The 25,360-nt window shown below is 53.3% G+C and overlaps 11 protein-coding genes and 1 non-coding gene across 12 annotated transcripts; 6 read left to right on the top strand and 6 right to left on the bottom strand.

Moving 5' to 3' along the window:
- Positions 1–287: 287 nt before the first annotated feature.
- Positions 288–954, top strand: QC761_610530 (uncharacterized protein; the record flags this gene model as incomplete). The annotated part of the gene is made up of 3 exons (XM_062881461.1): positions 288–353; positions 414–524; positions 591–954. 3 exons carry the CDS (start codon positions 288–290, stop codon positions 744–746), a joined length of 333 nt encoding a protein of 110 aa, XP_062730203.1. The 3' UTR covers positions 747–954.
- A 959-nt stretch (positions 955–1,913) lies between these two features.
- On the bottom strand, positions 1,914–4,057 carry QC761_610540 (uncharacterized protein). Its single transcript, XM_062881462.1, has 3 exons — positions 2,542–4,057; positions 2,213–2,469; positions 1,914–2,157 (listed from the first exon to the last, which is right to left on the bottom strand). The coding sequence occupies exons 1-3, from the start codon at positions 3,053–3,055 to the stop codon at positions 2,077–2,079; spliced, it is 852 nt and encodes a 283-aa protein (XP_062730204.1). The 5' UTR covers positions 3,056–4,057; the 3' UTR covers positions 1,914–2,076.
- Positions 4,058–5,553: 1,496 nt separating this feature from the next.
- Positions 5,554–6,288, top strand: QC761_610550 (uncharacterized protein; the record flags this gene model as incomplete). Its single annotated transcript, XM_062881463.1, has 1 exon — positions 5,554–6,288. The coding sequence occupies one exon, from the start codon at positions 5,554–5,556 to the stop codon at positions 6,286–6,288; it is 735 nt and encodes a 244-aa protein (XP_062730205.1).
- A 393-nt stretch (positions 6,289–6,681) lies between these two features.
- On the top strand, positions 6,682–7,320 carry QC761_610560 (uncharacterized protein; the record flags this gene model as incomplete). Its single annotated transcript, XM_062881464.1, has 1 exon — positions 6,682–7,320. The coding sequence occupies one exon, from the start codon at positions 6,682–6,684 to the stop codon at positions 7,318–7,320; it is 639 nt and encodes a 212-aa protein (XP_062730206.1).
- A 221-nt stretch (positions 7,321–7,541) lies between these two features.
- QC761_610570 (uncharacterized protein) lies at positions 7,542–11,499 on the bottom strand. Its single transcript, XM_062881465.1, has 2 exons — positions 9,049–11,499; positions 7,542–8,991 (listed from the first exon to the last, which is right to left on the bottom strand). Exons 1-2 carry the CDS (start codon positions 10,964–10,966, stop codon positions 7,955–7,957), a joined length of 2,955 nt encoding a protein of 984 aa, XP_062730207.1. The 5' UTR covers positions 10,967–11,499; the 3' UTR covers positions 7,542–7,954.
- A 654-nt stretch (positions 11,500–12,153) lies between these two features.
- On the top strand, positions 12,154–12,238 carry QC761_0100080. The gene has a single exon. It is a non-coding gene; the product is annotated as a tRNA-Gly (tRNA).
- Positions 12,239–12,868: 630 nt separating this feature from the next.
- Positions 12,869–14,008, top strand: QC761_610580 (uncharacterized protein; the record flags this gene model as incomplete). Its single annotated transcript, XM_062881466.1, has 1 exon — positions 12,869–14,008. One exon carries the CDS (start codon positions 12,869–12,871, stop codon positions 14,006–14,008), a length of 1,140 nt encoding a protein of 379 aa, XP_062730208.1.
- Positions 14,009–14,045: 37 nt separating this feature from the next.
- IML2 (Mitochondrial outer membrane protein iml2) lies at positions 14,046–17,536 on the bottom strand. The gene is made up of 2 exons (XM_062881467.1): positions 14,585–17,536; positions 14,046–14,528 (listed from the first exon to the last, which is right to left on the bottom strand). Exons 1-2 carry the CDS (start codon positions 16,780–16,782, stop codon positions 14,255–14,257), a joined length of 2,472 nt encoding a protein of 823 aa, XP_062730209.1. The 5' UTR covers positions 16,783–17,536; the 3' UTR covers positions 14,046–14,254.
- Positions 17,537–17,551: 15 nt separating this feature from the next.
- Positions 17,552–18,422, top strand: SEM1 (26S proteasome complex subunit). The gene is made up of 3 exons (XM_062881468.1): positions 17,552–17,975; positions 18,041–18,149; positions 18,210–18,422. The coding sequence occupies exons 1-3, from the start codon at positions 17,849–17,851 to the stop codon at positions 18,250–18,252; spliced, it is 279 nt and encodes a 92-aa protein (XP_062730210.1). The 5' UTR covers positions 17,552–17,848; the 3' UTR covers positions 18,253–18,422.
- Positions 18,423–18,456: 34 nt separating this feature from the next.
- Positions 18,457–19,959, bottom strand: PGK1 (phosphoglycerate kinase; the record flags this gene model as incomplete). The annotated part of the gene is made up of 3 exons (XM_062881469.1): positions 18,457–19,346; positions 19,403–19,823; positions 19,894–19,959. The coding sequence occupies 3 exons, from the start codon at positions 19,957–19,959 to the stop codon at positions 18,577–18,579; spliced, it is 1,257 nt and encodes a 418-aa protein (XP_062730211.1). The 3' UTR covers positions 18,457–18,576.
- An 896-nt stretch (positions 19,960–20,855) lies between these two features.
- QC761_610620 (uncharacterized protein) lies at positions 20,856–22,096 on the bottom strand (the record flags this gene model as incomplete). Its single annotated transcript, XM_062881470.1, has 4 exons — positions 20,856–20,975; positions 21,033–21,583; positions 21,647–21,737; positions 21,944–22,096. The coding sequence occupies 4 exons, from the start codon at positions 22,094–22,096 to the stop codon at positions 20,856–20,858; spliced, it is 915 nt and encodes a 304-aa protein (XP_062730212.1).
- Positions 22,097–22,575: 479 nt separating this feature from the next.
- Positions 22,576–24,734, bottom strand: QC761_610630 (uncharacterized protein; the record flags this gene model as incomplete). The annotated part of the gene is made up of 2 exons (XM_062881471.1): positions 24,151–24,734; positions 22,576–24,099 (listed from the first exon to the last, which is right to left on the bottom strand). Exons 1-2 carry the CDS (start codon positions 24,331–24,333, stop codon positions 22,576–22,578), a joined length of 1,707 nt encoding a protein of 568 aa, XP_062730213.1. The 5' UTR covers positions 24,334–24,734.
- Positions 24,735–25,360: the final 626 nt, after the last annotated feature.

Here is a 25,360-nt window from a genome sequence, read left to right on the forward strand (position 1 = left end):
TTTGTGGACTCGCACTCAGTCTCGGACTCGATCGGGTTGAGGGCCATCTATTGCTCCGGCGCCAGCAAGTTACATCGAGTTTAATTTTAATCGGGAGTTGAGTTGTACCATTCCGTGGTGATTCCGCTTCAGGACCCAATATTTTGCCTAGCTTTCTCCATGTGGTCCTACTCTTTTCACGTGGTATAGCGGGGGAAGTCCACGGGATTTAACGGCCATATGATGAGCGGCCCCGCCACAGGTATTCTCCAATCTTCATCCACCGTCGCAAACCTACTCTACGCGCCATGTCCGTAACACATACCGTTCTCTTCCAGATCAAGGCCGATGCCGATGCTCATGATGTGAAGGCCGTGTGTACTTATTCCCTTGGCTTGACAGCCCGTCTGTGCTAACCCTCAGTTGTCACATAGGCTTGCGATCGCTTCATTGCGCTCAAAGACAGCTGCCTCCACCCCACAAGCAATACACCCTATATCAAGACGATCAAAGGTGGTAAGGACAACTCACCAGAGGGGCTCCAGGTGTGTGATGAGCTGAGGTACCTTCCATCCTAAAATATCATAATCTTACTGACAGTCAATCGAAAGAATGGCATCACCCACGGCTTCGTGGTTGAGTTCTCCTCGGCGGAGGACCGAGACTACTACGTCTCGACCGACCCTTCTCATCAGGCTTTTGTGAAGAGCATCGGCGCTTTGGTAGAGAAGGTCATCGTGGTAGACTTTGTTGACGGTCTGTACTAGGTACCGACCTGTTGTGTCTTCCAGGTTGTCAGGCTTTGGGATGGCTTGGCTCCAAAAAGCTTGCGAGTAGAAATTTCAAGGTGTAAACTTTTTCTGTGCAAAGCCTAAATCACCACATCATCTCTGTGATCATAGTGTTCCAAAGTATCACGGTGCGATATAAGCTTTGTATCCACTTACAGTACTGAGAGGCTTCATGAACTGTCGCCACAGCATGCAGTCATAATGTCGTGGCTGAGATTTGTGCTAAATCTGTAATACCAGTTTGTTTTATCTTCCCTAAAATGCGAGCGTCTTCCAGTTGTCTTGATACGCCAGGTTCCAGTTACCTTACCTATCATTTTGCCCCAGATCATACTCACCTCTACCCATATCAACGAGCCCACGAGCACCAAGAGCCCACGAACCCACGCGCCCACAAGCCCACGCACCTACGCGCTCACGAGACCACAATCACCAACATGGCGCCCAACAGCCCAGACGAAGGGGAGACCTCACGGTACCATACCCCACGGCCAGGCGCAGTCCGCACTCGCCGGCCCTCATGTTCGATCGAACGCGGACGTGACCCATATGGGAACATAGATGCCGAGCCGGCTCGCAGGTCTCGCTCCGTGCCTGCATACCCGGATCGAGCCAGGCAAGCTCTCGACTGGGATACACTCCGCCATATAGTCACGTCATTGGCCCTCAACAACACTGCTGAGAACCAGACTAGTTCTGGACGTCGGAAGCCGAGAAGAAGGAGAAACCGGCGCTGGGCAAAAAGGCGATGGGCAAATAGAATGAAAGAGGAGAGTCAGAACCAAGCTGTGGACGAGTCAGATGACGAGCCATATGTTAGAGGGGATAGTGGGAAAGAGGATCTTGAGGGAGAACATAAGGAACAGGATCAACAGAGGCCTTTTGGGGTGAATTATGATGGTTTGTGGAGGAACGCACTGTCTGCCGATCGTGTCAGGATGCGTGCTTGCTTTTGGTACGGTGGGCGGAGCGCGCATATCGAGCCATCCTTCAGGGTGGATTCAGTGTGGACAATCACCTGAGCCAAGTCAAGCCGTGATACCCTCAAGTCAAGCCGACCCGGAAATCCTGAGCCAAGTCAAGCCCAGAGCCGGCTCAGCTCAGATCAGTTGACTGTCCACACTGGGCGGATTTGGACACGTTGCTAGAATATAGGTATCATAATGTCTTCAGCCCAGAGCGAGTGATGGGCTGAGATGAAAAGTATATACAGGGAAGAGAAGGCGAAAAGATGTCAAGTAGGTATGTACACGAAGATCTAACCAACGACCTTGACTTCTCAAAAAAGCTGCTCCTGTTTCCATGATCATGTGGAATAGTGAGCGACATATCCCACCTCCATCATCGAGCCGTAACCGTCGGCCGTGTTTCCGTTGGGGTACCCTGGCTGTTTGACCGTTAGCGCTACTCTCCCTTATGCATTCCTCGAATACAAGACCTACCCAGTCACCTCCTACAGCCACGTTGAGAATGAAGAAGAGCGGTTTCTGGGCCAAGCTCGCCCACACACCAGCATCGTTGATCTGATCGCCCCTGACCTGGTGGAACTGCTGCCCGTTCATGTACCAAGTTATGTGCTCGCTTCTCCAATCGGAAGAGGTCCTGTCAAAGATGATCCGCCACTTTTGCCAGCCTTGGTTGGGGATATTGATGGCCCCCCCTCGGCCGGTGGGCTCGTTGCAAGCGCCCCCTGGATAGACTAGGTAGGTACCGCATCTGTCAGCCACCTTCAACCATGCCTACCTGTGGTGCAGCAGGGATAATAACATACCATGGCAGTGAACCGTCCCATACCCCGTCAACAACCCATTGACCGTCTCCATGATGTCCACCTCGCCACATGCCGGCCAGCCAGTCCCGGTCCGGATGCTTTGACCCAGCAGCCAAAACGCAGGCCAGATCCCCTGCTTATGAGAAATGTCATTCCCTCCAAATCTAATCTCGGCCTCTACCAACGTCTTTCTTCCTGCGCCCGGGGTGAAGGTGTACCTCGACTCTATTCTTCCAGATGTCCATTGAAGCTGGCTGTCGCGCCAGGGGACAATTTGAAGAGTCTGGCCACCAGAAAGCTGGATTTGCCTGGGGTCGGCGCGGTATGTCTGGAGCTCATTGTTGACGCCAATGTTACGGTTGATGATGTCCCAGTTTGAAGAGGACGGGAGGGTGGCCGAGGAACCGGAAAAAGTGTCAGCCCAGAGGAGAGAGTAGCCCGCGTAAGAGGGAGGTTGATAAGCAGATGCCAACAGGGGCAAGAGAGGAAGGGCAAGATAGGAAGAAAGATGCATGGTGAGAGAGCTCAACAAAAAAAAAAAAAAAGGAATGATAAGAAGAATAAGTATGTACAAGCGGTCGCCAAGATGAAAAGCTCAAATGTTTGCAAAGGAGTGTCTCAAAATCCAAGGAATGTGAAGGTGTCTTGGAAAAGGAATGTGGTTGAAGACCTAGACCCTAGCCTCTCAAGACCGAAACACAGGAAGAGAGGCTCAACTTATATAAAGATTCCTGTCGGCCATCTAGAACCTGACATCTGGGTCTGGAGTAAATGAAGCGATGCCATGAAGTGACCAGTTAGGAGCACGAGAGGGTGCACTGTGATAGCAACAAACCACATGGGATCCATGCTACCCCTGCTTCGACATGGCAAAGTCCACAAGGTCAGGTCAGGGCATCTTCCCAAGTGGTCACCTCCGGTGTATGCCACGCCGTCCCCACAGTGACTTCTTCAGAAAACATGCAACGGTGTAACATGAAACCCAGGACTTGCGGAGCTGTCTTGGTAGCAGGCGGTTCAGGCCGTTATGGCCCACTCGTCCACAACCTGGTACGGTAGTCGGCCTGGTCGAGGCCTGGAAAAGGATGGTAAGGGAATAATTGGGGCGTAAGGTTCATGCGGCCCATTCTGGGGTCTTGACGAGGTGATTGGGCATCCCTTGAGATCTTCCAGGGGTACATAGGCTCGGCACGCAAACTGTGCCTCCTATTAAGCACTCTGGCACATCTCCCGCTTCAAGACTCAGGATTTCTGGGGCTGCAAACCCGCTGAATGGCCACTGCTTAGTCTTGGAAGTGCTCCATGCGATTCTTGGACATCGGACAAAATCTGCAAACTGGCAGGCTTCGACCCCATACCTTATGACTGAGATCCTGTCATCTACGTTCAAGTGCTCAGATGGAGCCGGAGATAAAGCTGTCAGGGGGTCGACCGTTTCTGACAGAAGGCAGTCATCAAGCCAGCTGCATTGAAACGAGACCAAAGTACCGCTCGGCCGGGTCCCAAAAAGGACAATGGTTCCCGGGTTGATGACACATCTACCCCAGCTTTTGGGTTGCATTGGGGACATCTGCTGGCCGGTGCACACGGTAGTTGCGCCGAACTGCATCTTTGAGTAATTATGCAGACCATAGACACTTGATCGCATGTGAAGCTAGTGTAACGTTGTCTCTGAACTGTTGTAAACGTTGCTTAAAGGGTTCCAACAAACCGTGCAGGTTTTTGTCTGAAAAGAGTTGACACTTCTGACTCTGGTGAGACTGAAGCCGCCGAGAGCAAGACGAAAACTCTTTTTCTTCGTGATTTCGAATTCTTTTGGCTGATTTGGTACCAGGGATGGTGGACAATGTGTCAAAACTGGACAGAAACAAGTGATGTGAGCAATGTCATTGGCCGGCGGGAAAACAGGGTAAATGGGCAAGGAATGCCAAAAAGGGGCGCACTTACGCCACTCACACCTTTTTTTTTTCCCTTGGGGAATAAGTGGGTCGGTTAACTGATATCCAGATGCTCAAGCCTCAGTCATTGTGGAAGAGATGTTTCCACGCTTATCAGGTGAATGGCTGTGAGAATCGAGTTTAGTTTTGGAGGCGCCAAAACTCTATCCCTAAGTGGATCTTTGCTGCCTGGCTCCATCATGATATGTATCTAAAGTTGGATTGCCAGACGGCAATTATGATTGAGTCTAACTTTGCAAAGGACAAACCTTCGACCTGGCATCTTCCTTTTCACGAATGGCTGCAAAGAAGAGACACCTGTTAAAAACTGCGATTCTCTTTTCCTTTTCTAGATTTCCCAACTCAACAAACTACTTAATACAGAGAACATTCAGATTCAAAACATGTCAGTCACAATAATGATCAAGGCCCACGACCTCTCGCGGTTTCAGGGCCTGCCTTTGGAGATTCAGGATACTATCCTGAAAGAAGTTGTACGCATGAGGTTTTCAGAGCAATCTCTTCGCAGAGAAGCGATTGACCTCATCTCTGTCATGCCCGCCGGTAGAAGAGCTCGTGCTTCCGAGATTCGGAACCCAAACGCTGGTCGAATTTCAACAAGATTCGGCGAGGTCGAAAGAAATTTTAGTTTCAGCACCCGACTTTATCATTGTTCCTCGTTCCTCGACAACTCCCTATTACCTTAGTAGCACGCGTTTTCTCTTCCCCATTCAGCCTTAACAGAATCGTGGCTATGAATGTAGTTTCCCACTGATATTAAAAATCCATCATAGGTAGGTAGTTTTGCCCCCTTCCGTCATGGTCTTCTTGTGTTGATAACAGGAAAAAAAAGGACAGAACGTTTGTCATACAACAACATACCTAAGCTAATGTACCAAGGTAAGGTAGGTTACCCCTCCCTCTCCAGCTCCCCGGTTACATCACCCGCCGGCGCTAAGTTCCCCACTTCGGAGGTTCACCGGATGCCTTTCTTCTCATCATCCGACACATCATCCCACCAACCTCAGCACCCATTTCAACCTTCAGATCAGGTCAGGCCCCCAAGAGCTTCAACATGACAGAGCCCAACCAAACCCGCTTCAACCAAGAAGCCGCAAACTGGGACTCCAACCCCTCGGTCGTCCTCGCCACTGAACTTGCCGTCGAATCGTACCTCCCTTTCTGCAGCGCCTCGTTTGATATCCTCGATTTGGGCTGCGGGACAGGCCTTTTGTCTCTCCTTCTCGCTCCTCATGTGAGATCGATCACAGCAGTTGATTCGGCCTCGGGAATGATCGATGTCCTCACAGCCAAGCTTTCTTCCTCTGGCTCTCACCAAAACGTCAAAAATGTTCTCGCTGTGTGCGCACTTTTGCAGGATCCGGATGATGCAAGGCTTCAAATCGACCCGTTGACAAAAGCCACCCTGGGATCTGAGACACGGGCGAGGACATTTGACCTTGTGGTATCGCATCTGGTGTTGCACCATATCCCGGATCTGGCGGCCGTTTTCAAGACGATTTACGGGTTGCTGAAACCGGGAGGCAAAGTTGCGGTGACTGACTTTGAGGACTTTGGGCCCGAGGCGAGGAAGTTTCATCCCGAGAGCAAGATGGATGGGGTGGAGAGGCATGGGATCAAAAGAGAGGATATTCAGAAGATCATCGAAGAGGCTGGATTTGAGAGCGTGACGGTGGAAACAGCATTCGAGTTGCCCAAGAGGGTGGAGAGTGAGCCTGGAAAGGGGGATATTGAGAGCGGGCCGACAAAGGTTTTCCCTTTTCTTATCTGCAGCGGCACGAAGCCATGATTTTCAGTGGACCATGAGAGGAAATGGACAGGCAAATGCTTTCACCATTGTTGGCAGTCCTGTCAGTGAGTGTGTGAACGACTATTCAAAGAGAAGAACGACGCTGCTCGTGTGCTTCAAATCCAACCTGCTTCTTCATTCTCGTTGCCAGGTTCTCTTTCCTGCAGTTGATCTGACGGTTACCTAGAGAGGCAAGTGCTCCTAGAACTGGTTGCGAAGTGGCCGACATACTACCAGAAGGGGCGCCCCAGATGTCGGCTCGTGTTTAGCCTCCGACCAGTCCCATTCCATCCCATCAGCTCCAGAACACATCATCTAATCCAACCTTTGTCCACACCCCATCATCAGCACATACCCTCCCAGTCTCCCACGGAAGCCAGTCAACCTACAACCATGCCAACCGACCTGCGGGATGTTACGAAGCCTCCTGGCTGTTCAGGCGGCCCCCCTGGACCATCGCCTTTTGTACCAGACACCAAAAAGATAACGCCAGTTCATGAGCCATATGTTCCAGGCGTCACATTCAGAAACCCATTCAACGAGGACCCTCAAACCCGAGCAAGGCGTGACGCACAGGATTTTATCGAGCACCAACGCAAAGATTGGGAAAACGCAACGAAAAGGGCAAAGCAAGAGTGGGACGCGCTCTTTGAGAAGCAACGGCCTGAACAGCCCGAACAGCCCGAACAGAGACGGACACGTCCATGTGACAGCGGTACCAACGACCGCATCAACTTCGACCGCCCCTCCCGCCGCGCCTCGTCCAGCAAGTCCAACAACCACAACATCCTCAAGCGCTTCTCCCCCGCACCCTCGGGCAAATCCAAATCCTCCACCGCTCACACCAAAAGCTCCCGCAGCCAGAAGTTCAGAGATGGCACCAAAAAGATAGCCGAGAGCGTGAAATCCCAGTCCAAGTCTGTGCTTGGCAAAATAAAGAAATTCGGGTCCTGGTTCAAGAAGAGGCTGGGCAACAACAAGAAGAAGCAGAAGAGGAAGCCGAGCAGGAAGAGGAAGCAAAAGACAGCTTGATGTTCAAGCTGGAGGGTGCAGCTGGAGAATCCGACGGATGCGGGGGTGGTTTGGCAAGAAATAAACAATGACCTGGGTTGAACTCGCTCAAGGCTTACAGACACAGAGACTTGAGATTGGAATCGACACTCCTGTTCTGCTGCTGTCGTATGATGCGGCAGACAATCTGTATACAACAGCAAGCATGCAGTAAGAGGTAGATATTTGGTAAAGGCTGGATAGGGTACATTCAGGGGTAATAATACCTTCGACAAGAACGCTCTCTATCTGATGTAATGTGCCTTGAAATAGGACGGCACTCTTTACCCGCAAACTGCCAGATTACACTCAACATTAAAGCTAGTCTACTACTACATCGAACTATAAGGATATATACCTGTGACTTGAAGCACCAAGAAAGATAATAAAAAACGCGAAGAGCATCATCCAGGAGCAAACTGGCGATCAACAAGGCTGACGATGCTGATGAAGATGATACAAGAATAAAAATACGTTCCGCCCTTGCAAAGAAGCCCTCTTCCTTTTCCAAAACACAGATGACACCCGGTATGCAAACTCTCTGAACCCTTATCCCAAATGCATGCATGTGTGTGTGTGTGGGTGTGTGTGAGTGTGTGTGGGTGTGTAGACAACTTCATCTCGCCTGTCCAATCGTCCCTCTTCTTCCTCTCCCCTCTTCTCTCCGCGTGGTCGCACCTGTGACTCTGCTCCACTCCTCCCACTCCTGGCTGATCTCCATCAGCACTCCGCCCATGACCTGGGCACTCGCCATCAAACCGTGGCCCTCGCCCTCGAGCACCCGCACCTCACACCGGCGCATGGTCTTGCCCAGCCATCTGACATTATCGACGGGCACGCGCGTGTCGCGGCTGCCGTGGTGGATAATCACCGGTCGGGTGATGTCGACGTACCGGAAGCCAATCGTGTGGCGCCGCTCGAGGCACACAAGCAAATCGACGGCGGGGTTGGCTCCGGTGGTGGCCAGCTGCCAAATGGAATGCGTCAGCCGGTTGTCGTACAGCTCCTGTCTTTCACGGTCAGCCAGCTGCGAGGTAGCAAGCGCCGCTGCCGCCGACAGGAGATCCTCCTTGTCCGAAGTCCGCCGGTTTCCTTGCTGTGTCGAGTTGGACCGATTGTGACGGTGACCCATGTTATCGCCGCAGGTAGGGTTCGTCCCCGTTGGTTTTACGTGGTCCATGTACTCGTCGGCCGCCGGAATCTGAGCGGCGCCCTTGGACCCGTCATCGTGCATGCGGTTCTCCTTATTGTCCGCACCATGTGACGAGCTTTTGGATTGCTCCTTGCTCTCCCTGGCCGCGTTATTCTTCCTCTCTCGCCGTGCTCGCTTTTGCTTCGGTAGAGAGCTAGTGATGCTGGAACTGGTGGCCGTCATGAAGCTGCTGTTGGCGGCCTTGAGAATAGGGGTAGGGAGGGCGCGCAATATCCGTTGGCTTGTGGGGATGGCATTTGTTGGTGGTAAAGGCGTCTGCGCGCTCGATCCTATGACATTCATTTGCGACGGTGGAATCCATGGCGCCAAGAGGTGTATCCTGCCACGAATGTGTTGGGGCATACGAAGTGCCGTGGCCAGCGCGTAGATGGCTCCGGCTGAATGGGCTAGAATGGAGAACTTGGTGATTTTGAGCGATTGGCAGATTGCATAAACATCATCTGAACGCAGTTAGTATCAGCCTCAGCTAGACTAGAAAGTGATAGAAAATAACATACCGGGCCAGCCCAAAGGTGTTGCAGTCCCCTCAGCGTATGGCTCGCTGTCTCCCACGCCAGGGCGGTCTGGGGTGATCAGCCGGAGCTTGAGGGTCAATGCCAGCTCATCATAAAACGCCGTGATATATCTCGTCAGCCCCATGCCGACACAGCAAAACACAGCGCTTCCATTCGGGTCGCCAACCTCACTAAAGCTGATGACACGTCCCGTCTGTGGGTGCCGAATCTTTTGGCTCAGCCGAGGGCTACAAAGGTAGCTTTCCACCGCATCGTCGATACTATCCGCGCTCGGTGGTCGCTCGTACGCAATGTGTGGGTGGTCACCTTTCGAATGGCTCGATGCACGATGATCCAAGGCCTTGTCGGGGGTCGGACTTGGGGCTCCAGAGAGTCTCTTGAGCCGAGTGCTGCTCCGCTTCGACTTAACAGCGACACCACCGCCCTCGCTTGCGTATCCACCAAAAGGATCAGGGGTGGTTCTGCCGGATCGTCGTCGTTTCGCATCGGTGCTGGTCTCGCGGTCTCTGCGGCGTCCTTGAGCAATGGCCGGTGACGGTGCGCCGTCGTCGAGGGGCTCCAAATCAGGAAACATGCTGGCCATGGGCGTTACAGGAGGGGCGCTGTGTACTTCAGGTTGAAGCCTGTCCGAGCTGTACTGCGGGATGTCGGCGGAAAGCCTCAGAGGATCGAGCGGCTTCTGTCTGGAGTTTCGTGACTTTGTGTCGTCAAAAAAGGTACGGCCCTCGGAGCCTTGCTCTTCAAGCTCGGGGATAGTCCCGCTTTCACGCTTTGAGTTCCGCGAGGCACGGGTAGAGGAGCGCTTAGCACCACTTCCCGTCTTCCTCAGGGATGAGTCTCTGGTAGGGATGGCCCTTGGACTGGAAAGCGTGCTGCTCAGACCGTCTCTGCCAAGGTCGAGGTTCGTTTCCTCGTTGATTATGGACTCGGCCGAAAATGGATCCAGTCGCGGTGTTGTGCTTCCACTCGGGGGGTTATATCCTGGAGTGCCGTAGCTGGTTCTCTTCTTGTCGGCTTCCTTTTCTCGCAGGATTTCCTTGCTGCTCATATACTTGAGGCTGCGCTGACTTCGTCCGTTCTTCCAGCCCCAGCTTTCAAAGGACCGCTGCTTTCTGAGTCCGTGTCCTTCGGGGCCCGGTGAGACGGGCTCGTTCCTGGTTTCGACACTGAGCTTCCCGAAGCTGTTGCCGATGCTCTCTGCTCCTCCCGATGTCAATGATCCCTTGCTTGACGGCCGAGACAAGGCACTGCTGCTCCCTCGTGACAGGAGGCCCTTTAATCCGCCAGAACTCTCCCTCGGGCCGGCGCTCTTCGGAGACTTGGGTGCTGTGAGTACAGACAGGCCACTTGGGGGCTTGGAGGTCCGGATCACCGGAGGGCTCGCAGCAAGTTCATCTAACGGCACATCCTCCTCTCTGAGATCTCCCAAGGACGGTTTGGAAAAGGCGCCGTAGTCGACGCCAAACGAACCACCGCCGGCGGCCTGTGTGGGCGACCCGGGAAAGGAGATGCTGATGGGGCTTCCTGGTCCGATGGGCGCGAGGTAGGACGGGCTGTCAAAGTGGTTGCTGAGCGGCCTCGATATGGCCGACAGGGATGTGATGAGGGACGATATTACTTCGGGTGACGCAGGCGTGGGTGGGGCGGTGATGGTGTGTTCAGAGTCTCGTCCTCTTTCTTTGGGTTTGGGGTAACGGTTGGCGTAAACCTGTCGGTCTCGGTCGGTCCAGTCGGCAAAGATGTCGGGTTCTCGATCGCGCCTCGAGTCGAGGATAGGAGGAGGGTCGAGGGCGAGACGGCGGGATTCAGAATTACGAGGACGGTCTCGCTCGCGGGACTTGCGGGGAATTGCAGGCGGTGGTGGTACGACGGACGACAACTCCAGGTGGTGGTGGTCCATGGTGGCGGAGGCAGAGGGCGGCGGGCGCGGCGCGGGACGAGGGGCTAGGTATTAACGTTCGGGGCCAACCTGGTTGACGGGCAGGCTAATGTGTTGAGACGCTCTCCTGCAGGACGAAGCGATCGCCGGTCGAAACGGAAAACGTCACGGTACCGGGAAACTCCCCTCTGGCCAACGGTGGCTTGCAGACGCGAGGAGGTCCTTGGTCAAAGCCCACACGCGCTAGACAAGCAGCATCGTTGGAAGAAAAGAGGGAGAGGAGTAGCGAGGAGAGTCGCCAAGCGGGGATGGCGCAGGACAGTCAGCACAACGAGACCTGTGTGGTTGCGACGACTGGAATTGACTTTTTCGATTTGATGAACCCCCCCAAAAAAATAACAGCCGGGCCGTGCGCTTCAAGGGTCAGCTGGACAAATAAGAGTATCTTACGAGGACATAACAGATGGGTAATGTTATTATTTGCCTGCTGGAAACCCCCAGGCAGCTAACTCCAGCATGATGGAGAGAGAGAGAGAGAGAGAAAAAAAAGAAATACTTTATTACTTCTGCAGGAATAAGGAATCACAGTACGGTGTCACGGTGCTCTGGCCTCTCGCGCGCCTTGTGGTCTTGTGGTCCCCGGGCCCCTGAATTGGCTGGTCCATCCAATTGGGACCCTGAAAGCAGCTGTGGGAGCACGGGCCATCTGCAATCTGCATGCACCTGCCCCTCCCTTTCCCCACGCGTGCATTTCAAGTGCCCCGTCTCCCCTGATTGACCTTGAGAGGGAGCTCAACGAGAGTGAATGCTACCGTGCAGAAGAAGCGAGGACGATCTGATGGAATAGACAAGGTCAAGACGTTGCATTCTGAACTTGTTCTATCTCAAAGACCCACGTACTGGACCTCGGCAGCATCTTCTAATGGAAGATTGCCTCTTCTAGAAGACGAAGAGCGGGCCGTCCCTTTGCAGCTGGTGAAGCTCGTCGTCCTTCAGTTGACTCCCAGTCAACGCGAGACAAGTGACACAGCCCGTTTTCGCTGTAGGGTTGCTTTTCTGTGGTGATCAATCATCACCGCATGGACCGTTCCCGACCATACAATCATGCTAGAAGAGTGTCGATCGAAGCCATTAAGATAAAATCATCACATGCTGCGGCTAGCAATCATAGATTTAAACTACCCCAGGTATTCCCAGAATCAAATACGGCGCGGTTAGTTTAGTGGTTAGAATCCTCGCTTCCCATCTCATGTGGACAAGCGAGGGACCCGGGTTCGAATCCCGGATCGCGCAATTGCGCCGTTTCTTTTGCATTTTTGGCTCTGTTCTTGACTCTCAGCTTAAGACCTGTTTCCATTTTGACCTCCAATACGGAGTATCGTCCACATCCAAAGATAAAGCAAAAAGATCAAACAAGTGTGAAATACTCAATTTTTCTTCGAAACAGCACTGATCTCAATTGCGGCGGTGTTTGATTGCAAGACTGCCATGTCATGGCACAGGGGGGCTCTTATCAGTCTTTTGCCAATGAAGGATTCCAATGATTATAGGGGCACAGGGGCTCCTCCGATTCTGCCTCTGTAGACCGCTCTCTATACAGAAAGCTCAACTGACGTCATTAGCCCTCTTAAAAGACAGGGATGCTGACGACGAGTTGGGACTGCGTGCCAAGGAAGAGACAACAGTGCCTTGTGCTTCACTGGGCACAACTTCTTCTGAGAAAAGCAGAGCTAGATATGCTTTCACATATTCTTTTAATTGACTCGCCCCTTTTACCTCACTTGAACACGGCTCACAAGCTCAGTTGTTCTGCCGACACATAGAACCACTCAGCCTGCTCATAACTGCCCCTTGATTGTAGTCGACTCACTAGCTACCTTTCATGTTCACATAAGGGGCCACTCAATCTCACAAACAAACGCTATGGACATCCTCTTATCCCTCCCAATAGCCTCCTACTTCTTCTCTACCTCGGTCACATCATGGTCAACCTCACTCAACCTCCTCTTCTTCTACATGACCTGGTCGACCCTGGTGCTCACTCACTCCCCCATCCAAATCGAACTCATCGGCACAACCGCCATCCGCCTCGTCTTTTGGCTGATACCATCCCTCTTATTCCTGCTGTTCGATAATCTCATCCCCTCCGTCGCCCGAACAATAAAACACAACGGCGCATCCGCCCTGCCACCAACCGACTTCAAAACCCTCTCCAGACTTCTCGCCCTAGCCCTCTTCAACCTCGCTCTCGAAACCGCTGTTGAAGCTGGCCTGTCCCTCGGCCTCTCCCTCCTCCTCAAACAACCCGTCTTCCGCACCTCCACCACGCTTCCTCTCCCATGGCAAATAGCCAAGCAACTCGCCCTGCTGTTCACCCTTCGCGAGATACTCACCTACTACACCCACCGCTACTGGCTCCACGGCACCCCCCCTCCCGCCCCGCCATCCACCATCAGCAAAAAGGTCAAGCTCCCCAAGGCACCCAAACCACGCTACCTCCCGTCACTGCACAAATCCTACGCCCATCGATACCGCTCCCCTCCCTTTGCCCTCCAAGTCAGAGTCGACCACCCCTTTTCTTTTCTACTCCACCGTTTCGTGCCAACCTACCTCCCTGCTCTCGTCCTGCGTAATAACCTCCACCTGCTCACGTTTTTTGTGTTTCTCGCCCTCACGACGGCGGAAGAAACACTGTCGCATTCTTCCTACACCATCATCCCGGGCGTGATCATGGGTGGGATAACCAGGCGGACGTGCATGCACTACACGGGGAGGAAGCCAGGAAATTACGGGACGTGGGGGGTGTTGGATTGGGTCCATGGGACTGGACTGGGGAAGAGGGATGTCTGGGATGATGTAAGGGATGAGGCGTCCAAGCATCAGCTGAGGGAGAGGGGGGAAGATCTGGTGGATGATGCCGGGGGCAAGGTGGAAAAGGCGTTGAGGAGGAGCAAGAGGAATTTGAACAGGAGTAAAAGCGGGAAGAGGGGGATGAGCAATAAGCGGGGGAAGGGGTGGATGGTGGAGGATGAGGATAATTCGGAGGGGGATTGGGTGCCTTGATTCTTAGATAAGCGACACGCGTAGGTAATCACGGTTGTAAATGAAGAAACGAAGCAATGTATTGAACTTGATGACCCATCCGTGTATCCCTTGCATATCCCGCTGTCTTGAGTATGGCTCGGTCGATATCAGTACAGGTCTAGATCCAATATGCCCCCATGTGTATCACCGCCTGTCCCCCCACAAGTAACCCAACGCCGTTCCATGCAAAATTCTTAGCCAACTCCTCGCTGTCCCATCCCCGGCTTACGCCCAGCCTTTCTTGTCCTTGAACCACCGTAACGTCTCGGAGCCAGCCTTGACTCTGATCCCAAATCGTGCATCCAGCACGAAGCCCTCCCATCTGGACACCTTTTCCAGATATTGCTGACACTCTTCTGTTTTTGCTTTGCGGAAGTCTTCGGGATTGGCCTCTGGCCAGGCCTCGGGATCACAGACCTCCATCCAGGCAACCGATGCCGCCTCGTAGTGAGCAGCGGCAAGGCAGTAATCGTCCCTCGTTGAACCCTTGAAAATGTTTCTAGTCATCCACATTAGTTTCTGAACAACCTGCAAAGATATCCGGTTCAAACATACCTGTCCATGCTGAGCAAAGGATCCACGAGAGCCCTTGCCTGCTTTCCCTGACCCAGCTGTCTCAGCAACGCACACTCCGCCAAAGCCGAAATAGCAAGCTCATCCTTTTCTTCCTTAATCTTGTTTAGCTTGTCCTTGGGAGCAGTACATCTTTCCCAGCTGAGATAGCCCCTCGCTCTTTCCAGCAAGAGAGCACCCATCCTCTTTGTTCCATTCCACAGGTAAATCATCTCAATGGCCGGACTGACGGCAATTACGTCGACCAGCTCCATGCCCAAATTCTTCACCCTGTCCTCCCACTTCTGCAGCTTCCTGCAAGCAAACACCTCAAAGGGCAGTTGTCTCGCCATAAATCTCTTCTTCCCAGCCACGGTTGGCGCTTTCCTCAGATACTCCTCGGCAAGCTTCTTGTGTTTGGCCAGCTCCGTCTCCAGTACACTCTTCTCCTGCCCCTCAGCCGTCTTGAGCTTGTGGAACGCATCTCTGTACATCTCCACCTCAGCACACCCAGCAATATAGTAATACAGCGCGTGGCTCCAGTTGTTCAGCTCGACGCATCTCAGAAAGTTGTCCTTCATAGACGGCCAGTCCATCACATACATCGATGCCATGCTCAGCTCAAAGTTCATCAAGGCCGCCACCTGGCGCATCTTGCTGTCCATGTTGTTCTTGAGCGTCCCAATAGCCTCGTCGAGTTTCTTCTCGTTGGCGAGCATCCTCGCTTCTTCCAGTTTCCAGAGCCTCGAGTCCGGGTAGCGCTCTCTCATGGCAACCAACAACGCGGCACACTTCTCCTTGGGGTAGCTGACAGCCTCGAGTTCTGACGAGGCGGCAGAGTCGCCGTCATCGATTTGCTCGAGCTCGTGGTCGGGCGGTAGGATGTCTGCCATGCCGATAAATGTGTTGTAGTAAGTAAGAAGAAACAAACCAGCCATGGCCCCGTTGATGTTGGGGAACTTGGTGGCCTGCCAAAGCATACGCACCCCACGATCCCGGTCACCCTTGAAGCCAATCACATACAAGAGCTTCGAAAAGACAGGCGGAACCATGGAGATGATCAGGAGAAGCACGCCAAAGCACATGTTGGCGCCGCTGTGGACAAAGATATCCACGGTAGACTTGAACAGCGCCGTATCTGCGCCCGCGGCATTCATTTGCGCCAGCTGCGCGACGCTCGAAGGCGTCTGCGCGCCATCTTGTGGTGTGTCGATATCTTTGCCCTTGACAGATGGTGGTCGTGATTGAAGAGGTGTTTGGAAATTTTCCGGTGTTCCAGGAGACGATGACGCCAGTTTTCCGAGTTTCTCATCCAGTACAGCCGTGTCGTCGGCTTTTGGTTTCGTGCCTGCCCCCTTCTCGTCCGTCTCTTCGGGTATCGGGGTGGGTGGATCTTCAAGGTCGGCGAATTCGGACTCGTCAAATGTGCCCGGCATGGGATCCTCGGAGAAGCTCGTCCTCCTCCCAGAAGCAGTTCTCCCCGCTGGTGGCCGCGCGGAAGCCTCGGAAGAAACACCATTGACTGAGTCAAGGTACTGCTGTTCGGCCGTCATGATCCCTTCCAACGTGACAAATGCCTTGCGCAGCTTGTAAAACCCCTTGATGCCCTCAGTCAAACTCTCATGCATGACGGCAACAACAGCATTCATCAGCTGCGCCTCGGCATGAACAAGCGCAAACTCCGAACCAGGAGGGTAGATGTTGCTTGTCCCTTCCTCTGCCGGGCCAGTAGGCTTCGCAGCAGACGAATACCAATACCCAGCCGAAGCCGTACCATTGGCTTTGGCCGCCTCCTTCTCGGCCTTTGTCTTGTCATCCCAAGCCCTGGCTTCCGTTGCATTCAGCCTAGTTGCGGCCTCGTTCATGATATCCTTTTCGAAACTGAGAATGCTCCTCATAAACGTCGAAACTCCCATTCCGAGGGCGTGGAAGGTTGAGGAGTCTTCCCGCATGCGCAGTCGCACCTCTGCCCCCTCGATATCGTCATTCATTATCAGACCGGCGGCCACCATGGCATCCTCCATGTCCTGAATTTCTTGCTCATTTTCGGAAACGGTTCCCTTTTTCTTCTTGCTAGCGAACTTGGCGCCATTGAGAGAATGGGTGCTTGTCGTGGGACTCGACACTGTACTTGGAGGTTTCGTAGACGATTTGGAGGCTGGGGCAGCAGAGCCGCGGAACCACGATCGAAGGCCCGACATGGCGGCGCCAGTGAGATTGGTGGCAAATACGTCGAGACAGCTTCGAGAAGAAAGTAGCCAAGGCAGAAGAAGTGTGGCTGTCGATATTATTCGCAGGTCTGCTCGGACTGCAGAGATCAAGAGAAGAGTCCAAGTTATATGCTGTGGAGCAATGCCGTTGAACAACGAAGCGAGAGGAAGAGAAAACCGGCAGCACCGGTAGTCGCAAGTGGAGAGAAACTGCAAAGAGGATAGAGAATACCTCGAGGCTATGGAGGGTTTTGTTTCTTTGAGTTCCAGGGTGGGCTGTTGAACGTCCCGATCCCTGCGAGCGCCTCCAACGGCGTTAAGGAAACCGCTGACGCAGGCAGCGGGCAGGGAAGAGCCCCGCTATCTCCAGGGCCTTGCGGTACCCGGAGCCCCAGGTAGGTTGTGGTCGGGTGCCTGGAATGAACTTAACCCCACGGCACCGGTCAGTGAGAGATGACGGCTAGATCGCAGCGCCATTGGGGGGGGGGTTTCGTGTCTATCACGTTCATTAACTATTTGCCGACCGCGCCAATGACATAACCAAGCTTTTGCAAAGATCTGCTTGGCGATGGATGAGATGATGACTGTAGTGACGTCCATAGGAATTACCGAACACCACACAGCATAGGTACCATCCTTAGCCTACCCCGATCCCCTTGCTATCTCCCGTCCATATTGTGCCTGGAAAATAAACACAAAACTCTCCGAACCCAGAAGTAAACCCCCAGACACAGCCTGACTCGTCAGCGCTACACAGTCGTTTAGAATCAAAAGTGACGTGAGCGGCGGCTGTGCTCTTATCTAATCATTTCCCCGCTGGTCTGTGCTTCTGTTGCTCCGCCTTTTCGAGCTGATCCTTGTCCCTCCCGGGCTGCCCAGGCATCGCAAGGCAATCGCAATCCCAGTCTGGGCACCAAGCGCAAGCAACAGCCGCCCGCCGCCGGCTTTACTCTGTACATCAACAACGCCTCCGATCCCCCCTCCAACTTAACCGACTTCCCCTCCTGAAACCAGATACAACCCAGATCCTACCCACACCACAACAACTCACATCAAAATGGCCACCTCCAAAGCCCCCTCTGCGGACCCCAAGTCCAGCTCCGACCTCCCCGCCGAGCAGCCCCAACAGCAAAAGCAGCAGACCCTCGAGGAGGATGACGAGTTTGAGGACTTCCCTGTCGATGGTACAACCCCCTTTCTTGCTGCCATATCCACAACAGGACAACTAATCCGGGTCATGGGGAAACAGACTGGCAAGCGGATGACACAGAAGCCACCCAGAACCAGCAGCCACAGCATCTCTGGGAGGAGTCCTGGGATGACGATGACACGACAGATGATTTTTCCAACCAACTCAAGTACGCGTTTTCTCCTACAGCCTCACGATGCAATGGAACTAATACGAAACAACCAAACAGGGAGGAGCTTAAAAGGGTCGAGGCGTCCAAGAACAAACGGTGATTCAATTTGGCGAGCAAACACCGAGTCACCAAGGGGAAGGGACATCGAGAAAATATAATTATGATTATTGTCACATAAATATGAAGGCCATTTCATGTTCGACGCGCCACTCTCATGGACATTAGAGGTACGCCCAAAGAAATAGACAAAGGACAAGAAATACACCAGCCACGCCGCGTGAGGTCAGGGCCTGGTTGATACAAACTAATAAACTTTCGTCTTGCCAAAAGAAATGCTCAGTTGCTCTATCTAGGTATAGCGATTCAGGTATTTGCGACACTAAAGACTACAGAAACTCCGTAATTTTCCCACACGGCCCATGATCTACTTGCGCTCGCTCAGCGCCGTGACACCGGGCAGCTCCTTGCCCTCGAGAAGCTCCAAGCTGGCACCACCACCAGTGGAGACGTGGCTGAGCTTGTCCTCGACACCATACTTGGCCGCAACAGTGGCGGTGTCACCACCACCAATGATGACGACCTTGCCGTTCTGGGCAGCGTCTACCGCAGCATCAAGGGTAGCCTTGGTGCCGTTGGCAAACTTGTCGAACTCGAACACACCAGCGGGGCCGTTCCAGAGGATGGTCTGGGCCTCATCGATGGCCTGCTTGTAGAGCTTGACGGACTCCTCGCCGCAGTCAAGACCCATCCAGCCATCGGGGATGCCCTCAGAGTCGGTAGCCTTGCCAGTGTTGGCGTCCTTGTCAAACTTGTCGGCAGTGATGTAGTCGACGGGGAGGACAACCTTCACGTTGTTCTTCTTGGCCTTCTCCATCAGGTCACCAACAGTCTTGGAGCCAGCCTCGTCAAAGAGGGAGTTGCCAATGGGGACATTGTAGAGGGTCTTCTTGAAGGTGAAAGCCATGCCACCGCACACAATGAGTGTGTTGACCTTCTCGAGGAGGTTGTCGATGAGCTGGATCTTGTCAGAGACCTTGGCACCACCAAGGATGGCGAGGAATGGTCTCTTGGGGTTCTCGAGAGCCTGGGCAAAGTAGTCAAGCTCCTTCTTCATGAGGAAACCGGCAGCCTTTTGGGGAAGGTCGACGCCAACCATGGAGGAGTGGGCGCGATGGGCAGTGCCGAAGGCATCGTCTGATGGCCGTTAGCAATCATATCATGTAAAGCAGTCAGGATAGTTCTCAACTTACTGACGTATATGTCACCGAGCTTGGTGAGCCCCTTGCGGAACTCGTCAACCTTGACCTTGTCGGCCTTGACCTTGTTGCCCTCGGCATCGACACCCTTGCCCTCCTCCTCAATGTGGAAGCGGAGGTTCTCAAGAAGGACGACGTCTCCGTTATCGGCCTTGTTGACAATCTCCTCCACCTCGGGACCAACGCAGTCGGGGGCGAAGGTGACCTTCTTGCCGAGCTGCTTCTCAAGCTCTGGGAGGACGGGCTTCAGGGAGTACTTGGGGTTGACCTGGCCGTTGGGGCGGCCGAGATGGGACATGAGGATGACGGCCTTGGCGCCATGGTCGACGGCATACTTGATGGTGGGGATGGCACCGACGATACGCTGGGGGTTGGTGACGTTCTTGTCGGCGTCAAGGGGGACGTTGAAGTCGACCTGAGATGAGAAGCCAATGGTTAGTTTACAGATCGGATGGTCGGGATCTCAGGGAGAGCCAAAGACATACGCGGATGAGGACGCGCTTGCCCTTGAGGTCGACGTCCTCGATGGAGAGCTTGTTGGCGAGAGACATGTTGACTAGCAATTGACGAAGTGACAGTCTATGGAGAGTGGATAGAGTGGGCGAATGATGCTTATCACGGAGACTTTCAGGAAACAGACGAAAAAAAGACGCAGGCAGGTGAGAGCTGGGCTGATGTTCCAAGACCGGGGTGCCGGGTGGGAGACGGGCAAAGCTGGAGGGGTAGAGGGGTAAAAAGCTAGTGTGGGGTCATGCTAGAGCTGGTTGTGACGTCGACGGTTGGTTGGCTTTGTCTTTGCCCATCCGGTCTCGCTTCCGCCTTTTACTCCCTCAATAGACGGAAATTGTTGAGCAATGGAAAGCTCGAGCTTCACAAAATGACAACTGCCTTAGTTAACGGTTGCGAAGGGGAAAAGAGAGAGACCTGGATGACTGTTCTTGATGGGCACCTCATACCCGCCAGGGTCAAACGCTCCTTAGGATATCCGGTCTTCCTGCTTACACCGTGATGCCTCATGATGTGCAGATGTCCGGTTCTACTCAGCCAATTCGTTTTGCTGTCAGCCGAAGCTTCTCGCTGCAGGTGAACAGACCAAGGCTAGCAGTGCTTCGTCAACTTCAGTGCCGGATATAAGCTGAAATGGATTCATAAACCATGTCAAAACAGACCATCTATAAAGCCAGAAATGAGAGGTCTAATAAGGTCCTCAACTCCGTGCGCCGCCGGCCATGGCAAAGTCTACCGCCAAGCCGATCCCAACGTCATCCCATGTATGTCCCAATCCATGCAGAAAGATGCTGTGGTGTAAGAGAAAAGTAGAAACAAACCCCCTTATACCAATTCCCTACACGTAATACAATCTGGTGCTGTCGTCTCGTGTTCCGTCCGTTAGTGTATCCTGGATGTCTTGTAGCAGTCATGATAGTGGCCGCCGTCGTCGTCGTAATCATCTCGGCAGGCTCTCCAGTTCCGTATTATTCGGCTTGCTTGCCGGCTGCACGTTCTCGGCAGCATTTGTCAGAGACAGATACGCAGTCCAGGCGATACCAACCGTGGATACGAAAGGCTGTTGACAACATTAGCTGACTCTCCACAAACACAAGGTAGACTACAGTCAACTTACGAGCTGGAACTGCACCGGCATCAACCGAAAGTTGACAACCTGCACCGCAGGCCACAAAATGTAGTTCGCCTTCAACGTAGGAAAGTACATGTCCTTCATCTTCTGGGAGACCCCTTTGGTACCGCCACCCTCGGCCAGTGTCATGGCCGTGAAGAAGGCCGCCACGCCAAACGGCGCAAAGACCAGCTGATCACACGCCACCCGCTTCATCGCCGGAACAAATGCGCTGGCTTTGGTCAGAGGAAACGTGCTCTCGAGAAACTTGAACCACCGAAATTGTACGGGTGCCATGCAGAAGCCGTAGGCCATAAAGCGGGTCAAGCGCTCAAAGTCGAAGGGGGGCGGGAGGGCTTTGGAGTCGGGGATGAGGTCGCGGTCGCTCAGGGGGTTCTTGCGGTCGAGTTCGTGGATTTCGATGGCAGCCGCGTCTTCTCGAGCGTCGAGGCCATAGGGGTGCTTGCGAACAGCGCGCTGACGAATCGCCGTGATGGACTGGGCGACCGTATCGGCTATGCCACCCAGGATGGCGTTGCTCACCATCATGGTGAGAACTTGAAACAAAACTGTCAGCATGTTTTTAAAGGAGCCATCAGGATGATGGAAGAATCACGTACTCGGTCGTTCCTCGTAGTAGCCATTAAAACGGCTGGTAAGTCGTGCGAAGAGAGCCATCTCGATACAGAAGATGATTGTGTGTAGTAAAGGCTGGTGGTTGATGCATTCCAGTCAGTGATTATTCGACACACGCAATCATAAAGAAAAGACGCCGAAAAATGCAGGTGCCAAGACAGAACAAATCGATATCGCCAATGCTGAAGCCGTTGATGCTGATAGATAGTGGCATGGACCTGCGACACAGCACTCAGGTGCCGCCAAGAAACCCCAACATGGTGAAAGAAAGGGATACTTACCACTGTCCCATAGATGAATCTAGAGTTGAGGGAGCGAAGCCAGCGCCTACGATTTAGTTCCCAAGTCATCTCGGAAGAAGAAGTAGTTGTAGTAGTCCATCCAACGGGGTCGCTGATGATATCAGATGCAAAGAGGGACGCTTCAAGATTCATTGTGCCCTGTTCCCGTCTGTTGGCCAGCGGGCCAAGCCTGCGCCCAGTGCACCTCTATGACGACACTGGGTGGCACAGGGGACGCCCCCCAAGCACTGCCAGTCCGCTGGCTGCTAGCTTATCTCCAGCGGGCGATAAGGACGGGAAGTGTCTTGCTGCCTGTCCACACTTTTGACTTCCAGCGTGTGAGGTGAGTTCAAGCAAGCAATGAACGATGACTAGAGGTATCTCGGGTGCAAGCCCATTCAGCAATCAACTAGGGATGGGATGTGAAAATATTTATTTCTCGTCAAAGAATCTAGACCCCTATTCCCCCACGCACCCGACCGTCTGTCACTTTAGCCGCAGCTCAATTCAGCCCCGTCCCGCCTCACCACCACTCCACTGTTTACATTGAGGCTACACCACATTCATTCACCCCAAACATCGGCACCAAGATTAACCTCCCGTCAAGATATTACTTCCGCATCTCGCCTCGCTCAATCCGTCGTCTCCAGGCCGCTCGAACCCCAGTTCTGACAAACTCTTCTCATCTCCGCATCCTCGCCACTTCCATAGACGCCCTGAATCGAGCTAGGGCTCCCTTCCACCAAAGTGAGGGCAAACCCCTGATGTATATGCCACTGGATATGGCAGTGGAGTAACCAACTGCCCGGGTTATCTGTCTGGAACGCCAACACCACATACCCGCTCTGCGGTAGATTGAACGTGTCCCTCCTCGGCGGACTCTCCAGGTCCAGGCTCGTCAGGAGCTCCACATACGGCCCTGTTCCTCTGGCTAGAACATACGTGTCATGGCCATGAAGATGCAGAGGGTGAGGCAGTGGAGCAAGTGACTCGACGATGAGATACACCCATGACGAGGGAGCCAAAGACGTCAGGTCGATGGGATTGAAGTCGGCTGTGAGGTTGACAGCCGCGGTATCAATAACTTGCTTCACAACGGGATTGTTCTTGGGCGGGTGGTACGGCTCAGAACCGCCTACTCGCCATCTCACTGCGTAGTTGTCGCCCTGGCTGGGGAGGAGCACAGCGTTAAAGTTCTGAGTGAGGGCAGATGGGCTGACCGAATGAGTAATATGAGGCACCAAGTTGGAGAGGTCTTCGTCCGCGCAAGTGTCGAGCATCAACCACGAGGTACTTGTTGGGTCGCCTGTGACGGGGGTATCGGATTCGTACCGGACAATGGCCCGAATATCGGTTGACATGAGGTTGATGGCGAAACAGCTCGTCATGGGAACACCTCGAGCCCAGTACGCAACGTCAGGAGACTGGTCGGCTTCGATGATGACATCGTAGCGCTGGCCGATGGCGATGAGGAGTGTATCGGTTTCGAAAGGCTGGATGGGGATGAAATCCATGGCTACCACGGTCATGCGGTGCTGGTCGACTGCGAAGCGAAAGATCATCTCTGAGCCGGTGTTGACGAGGCGCAAAAGGTGCTTCTTTCCAGGAGTAAAGGTGAACTCAGCACGGCTGCCGGTGCCGGTCAAGTACACGTTCTTGCCATTCATCAAACCATTCACAGCAACCGGGGGGATGCCGATGAGGCTGGTCAGGGGTTCGTCTGCCAGATCAAAGACTGATTCGTGATAGTGATCGGTGATGAGCAGAGGCCCGAGGTCAATATCCCAGTTGGCCGTGGTAGGCCCGTGGATCACAATGGCTCCAAGCAACCCATCGCCATATTGCAACGAATAGTGGGAGTGGTACCAACTGGAGCCGTGCTGGGTGGCTTTGAAACGGTAGGTGTGGCAGTCACCTGGCGCAATAGGGCATTCGGTCTGAGAGACAGCACCATCGGCATGGTTGGTGTTTAAATGACGCACGCCGTGAAAGTGAATGCTGGTCCCGTTCTGGGACAAATTGTTGCAGACTTCGACTTGGACGCTGTCGCCCCAGTTTGCTTCAATGGTAGGTCCTGGATACTGTCCGTTGACAACCATCATGACTTTCTCGACTCCATCTGGCGCAAGGGTTGCCAGGCCGACATCAAACGAGTACTGCTCTTGTCAACAAAAGTATCGAAACAGTTCCAAGTATTGTTGACTTACAGAGCGGGTCACGCCTGTGTCAGGCCATGTATAAGTCACGTCGTCGTCGATGCTAAAGTCACCCCAGCAATTCCTCGCGGTCGGGCCATTCGCGCAACTCTGTCTCTTGGTGTGCTCGAGAGGGACAGCAACCGTCCAAGTGGCCCAGCCGAGGAAGGTTCCGAAAAAGAAGCTGAACCTCATCTTGTTCAGTTCTGAAGATTTCAAGGCTTGGTGTTGTTGACCCGCAGTTTGAAGACGAATAAACTATCCATCGTGGCCCTTTTATTTTCAGACCGTCCTACACAAGTCTAGGTAGCTGCTCAACCTTGACAGTAATGATGTCGTCGTGCAGCCCGAACCACAAATCCAAACGATAAGGCACGGTCTGTAGAGAGCTCAAAGGCATGACTTCTACGCAACTGTACAGCATCTGGTTGTATTTCACGGCTCCCAGGGGCACAGACAACCCCCTTCTCGGTCTTGGCTCCGGCCGAAGTGGTTGAGTCTTCTTTCAGCTGTACGACAGAGAAAGAAAGAAGCCGTTTCTGATTGCAACTCTGAATGGTGGCCTTCGCGATGCCTTTTTCAGCACTATTTAGCTGAGGGCTCGTGGTGTTGCCTCGCTCAGGGCAGTGATCTACAGACGGGAGAGAAAGTGTAACACTTTATTGGCTAGAGCCATTCGCCGAGACGGGCTGTCAAATCTGCACAGACGGCCATGAAAACCTGTTTCTGCTGCCGCCTTTACCAAAAATGATCCCTCCATCCCACTTGACAGTATGAATTCAAAAGGGTAAGGTGGTAGTGAAAAGGGAATGGAGGCACGTGGCGAGGCAGAGAGCATGAGAAGTAGCTGTAATTATGCCGCCCTTCGGAGGGGTTGCAGAAACCGGAGCCGATGGCGATTATCCGTGCCGAATCTCAGGGACCAGCTTCAGATTGAGCATAGGAAACGCCACAAATGCTACACTGATCATCAGTGAGCAGAGTCCACTGATAATGCGCCGATGATGGCTAACGGGATGTATCTTGTACGTTTCTCAACTCTCTATCTCATAGGGATGTGATTCCCACGATATCTGTGGTAGAACTGTTTTTCACAAGGGAAAATGAAACACAAGCATTGCTTTCAAACGCAACAAGCTTGCTTTTAAGCCCGTCATTCGTTTGGTGATTGTTGGGGAAAATCATCTCATCGATTCACCTAAACCTCCATCAATAGGTAAAG

This window comes from Podospora bellae-mahoneyi, chromosome 6 (assembly GCF_035222275.1).
Source record: "Podospora bellae-mahoneyi strain CBS 112042 chromosome 6, whole genome shotgun sequence".
Taxonomy (NCBI): Eukaryota; Fungi; Ascomycota; class Sordariomycetes; order Sordariales; family Podosporaceae; genus Podospora; species Podospora bellae-mahoneyi.

Excerpts from the sequence above, each read along its gene's own strand:
- SEM1 (XM_062881468.1), top strand. The coding sequence starts at position 17,849 with ATGGCCACCTCCAAAGCCCCCTCTGCGGACCCCAAGTCCAGCTCCGAC. Across the intron at positions 17,976-18,040 it reads TGAGGACTTCCCTGTCGATG|ACTGGCAAGCGGATGACACA; the intron begins GTACAACCCCCT and ends ATGGGGAAACAG. Across the intron at positions 18,150-18,209 it reads GATTTTTCCAACCAACTCAA|GGAGGAGCTTAAAAGGGTCG; the intron begins GTACGCGTTTTC and ends ACAACCAAACAG.
- QC761_610540 (XM_062881462.1), bottom strand. The coding sequence starts at position 3,055 with ATGCATCTTTCTTCCTATCTTGCCCTTCCTCTCTTGCCCCTGTTGGCA. Across the intron at positions 2,470-2,541 it reads TGGGACGGTTCACTGCCATG|TCTATCCAGGGGGCGCTTGC; the intron begins GTATGTTATTAT and ends GTACCTACCTAG. Across the intron at positions 2,158-2,212 it reads TGGCTGTAGGAGGTGACTGG|CCAGGGTACCCCAACGGAAA; the intron begins GTAGGTCTTGTA and ends ACGGTCAAACAG.
- IML2 (XM_062881467.1), bottom strand. The coding sequence starts at position 16,782 with ATGTCGGGCCTTCGATCGTGGTTCCGCGGCTCTGCTGCCCCAGCCTCC. Across the intron at positions 14,529-14,584 it reads CCTTTGCTCAGCATGGACAG|AAACATTTTCAAGGGTTCAA; the intron begins GTATGTTTGAAC and ends GTGGATGACTAG.
- QC761_610570 (XM_062881465.1), bottom strand. The coding sequence starts at position 10,966 with ATGGACCACCACCACCTGGAGTTGTCGTCCGTCGTACCACCACCGCCT. Across the intron at positions 8,992-9,048 it reads AACACCTTTGGGCTGGCCCG|ATGATGTTTATGCAATCTGC; the intron begins GTATGTTATTTT and ends AACTGCGTTCAG.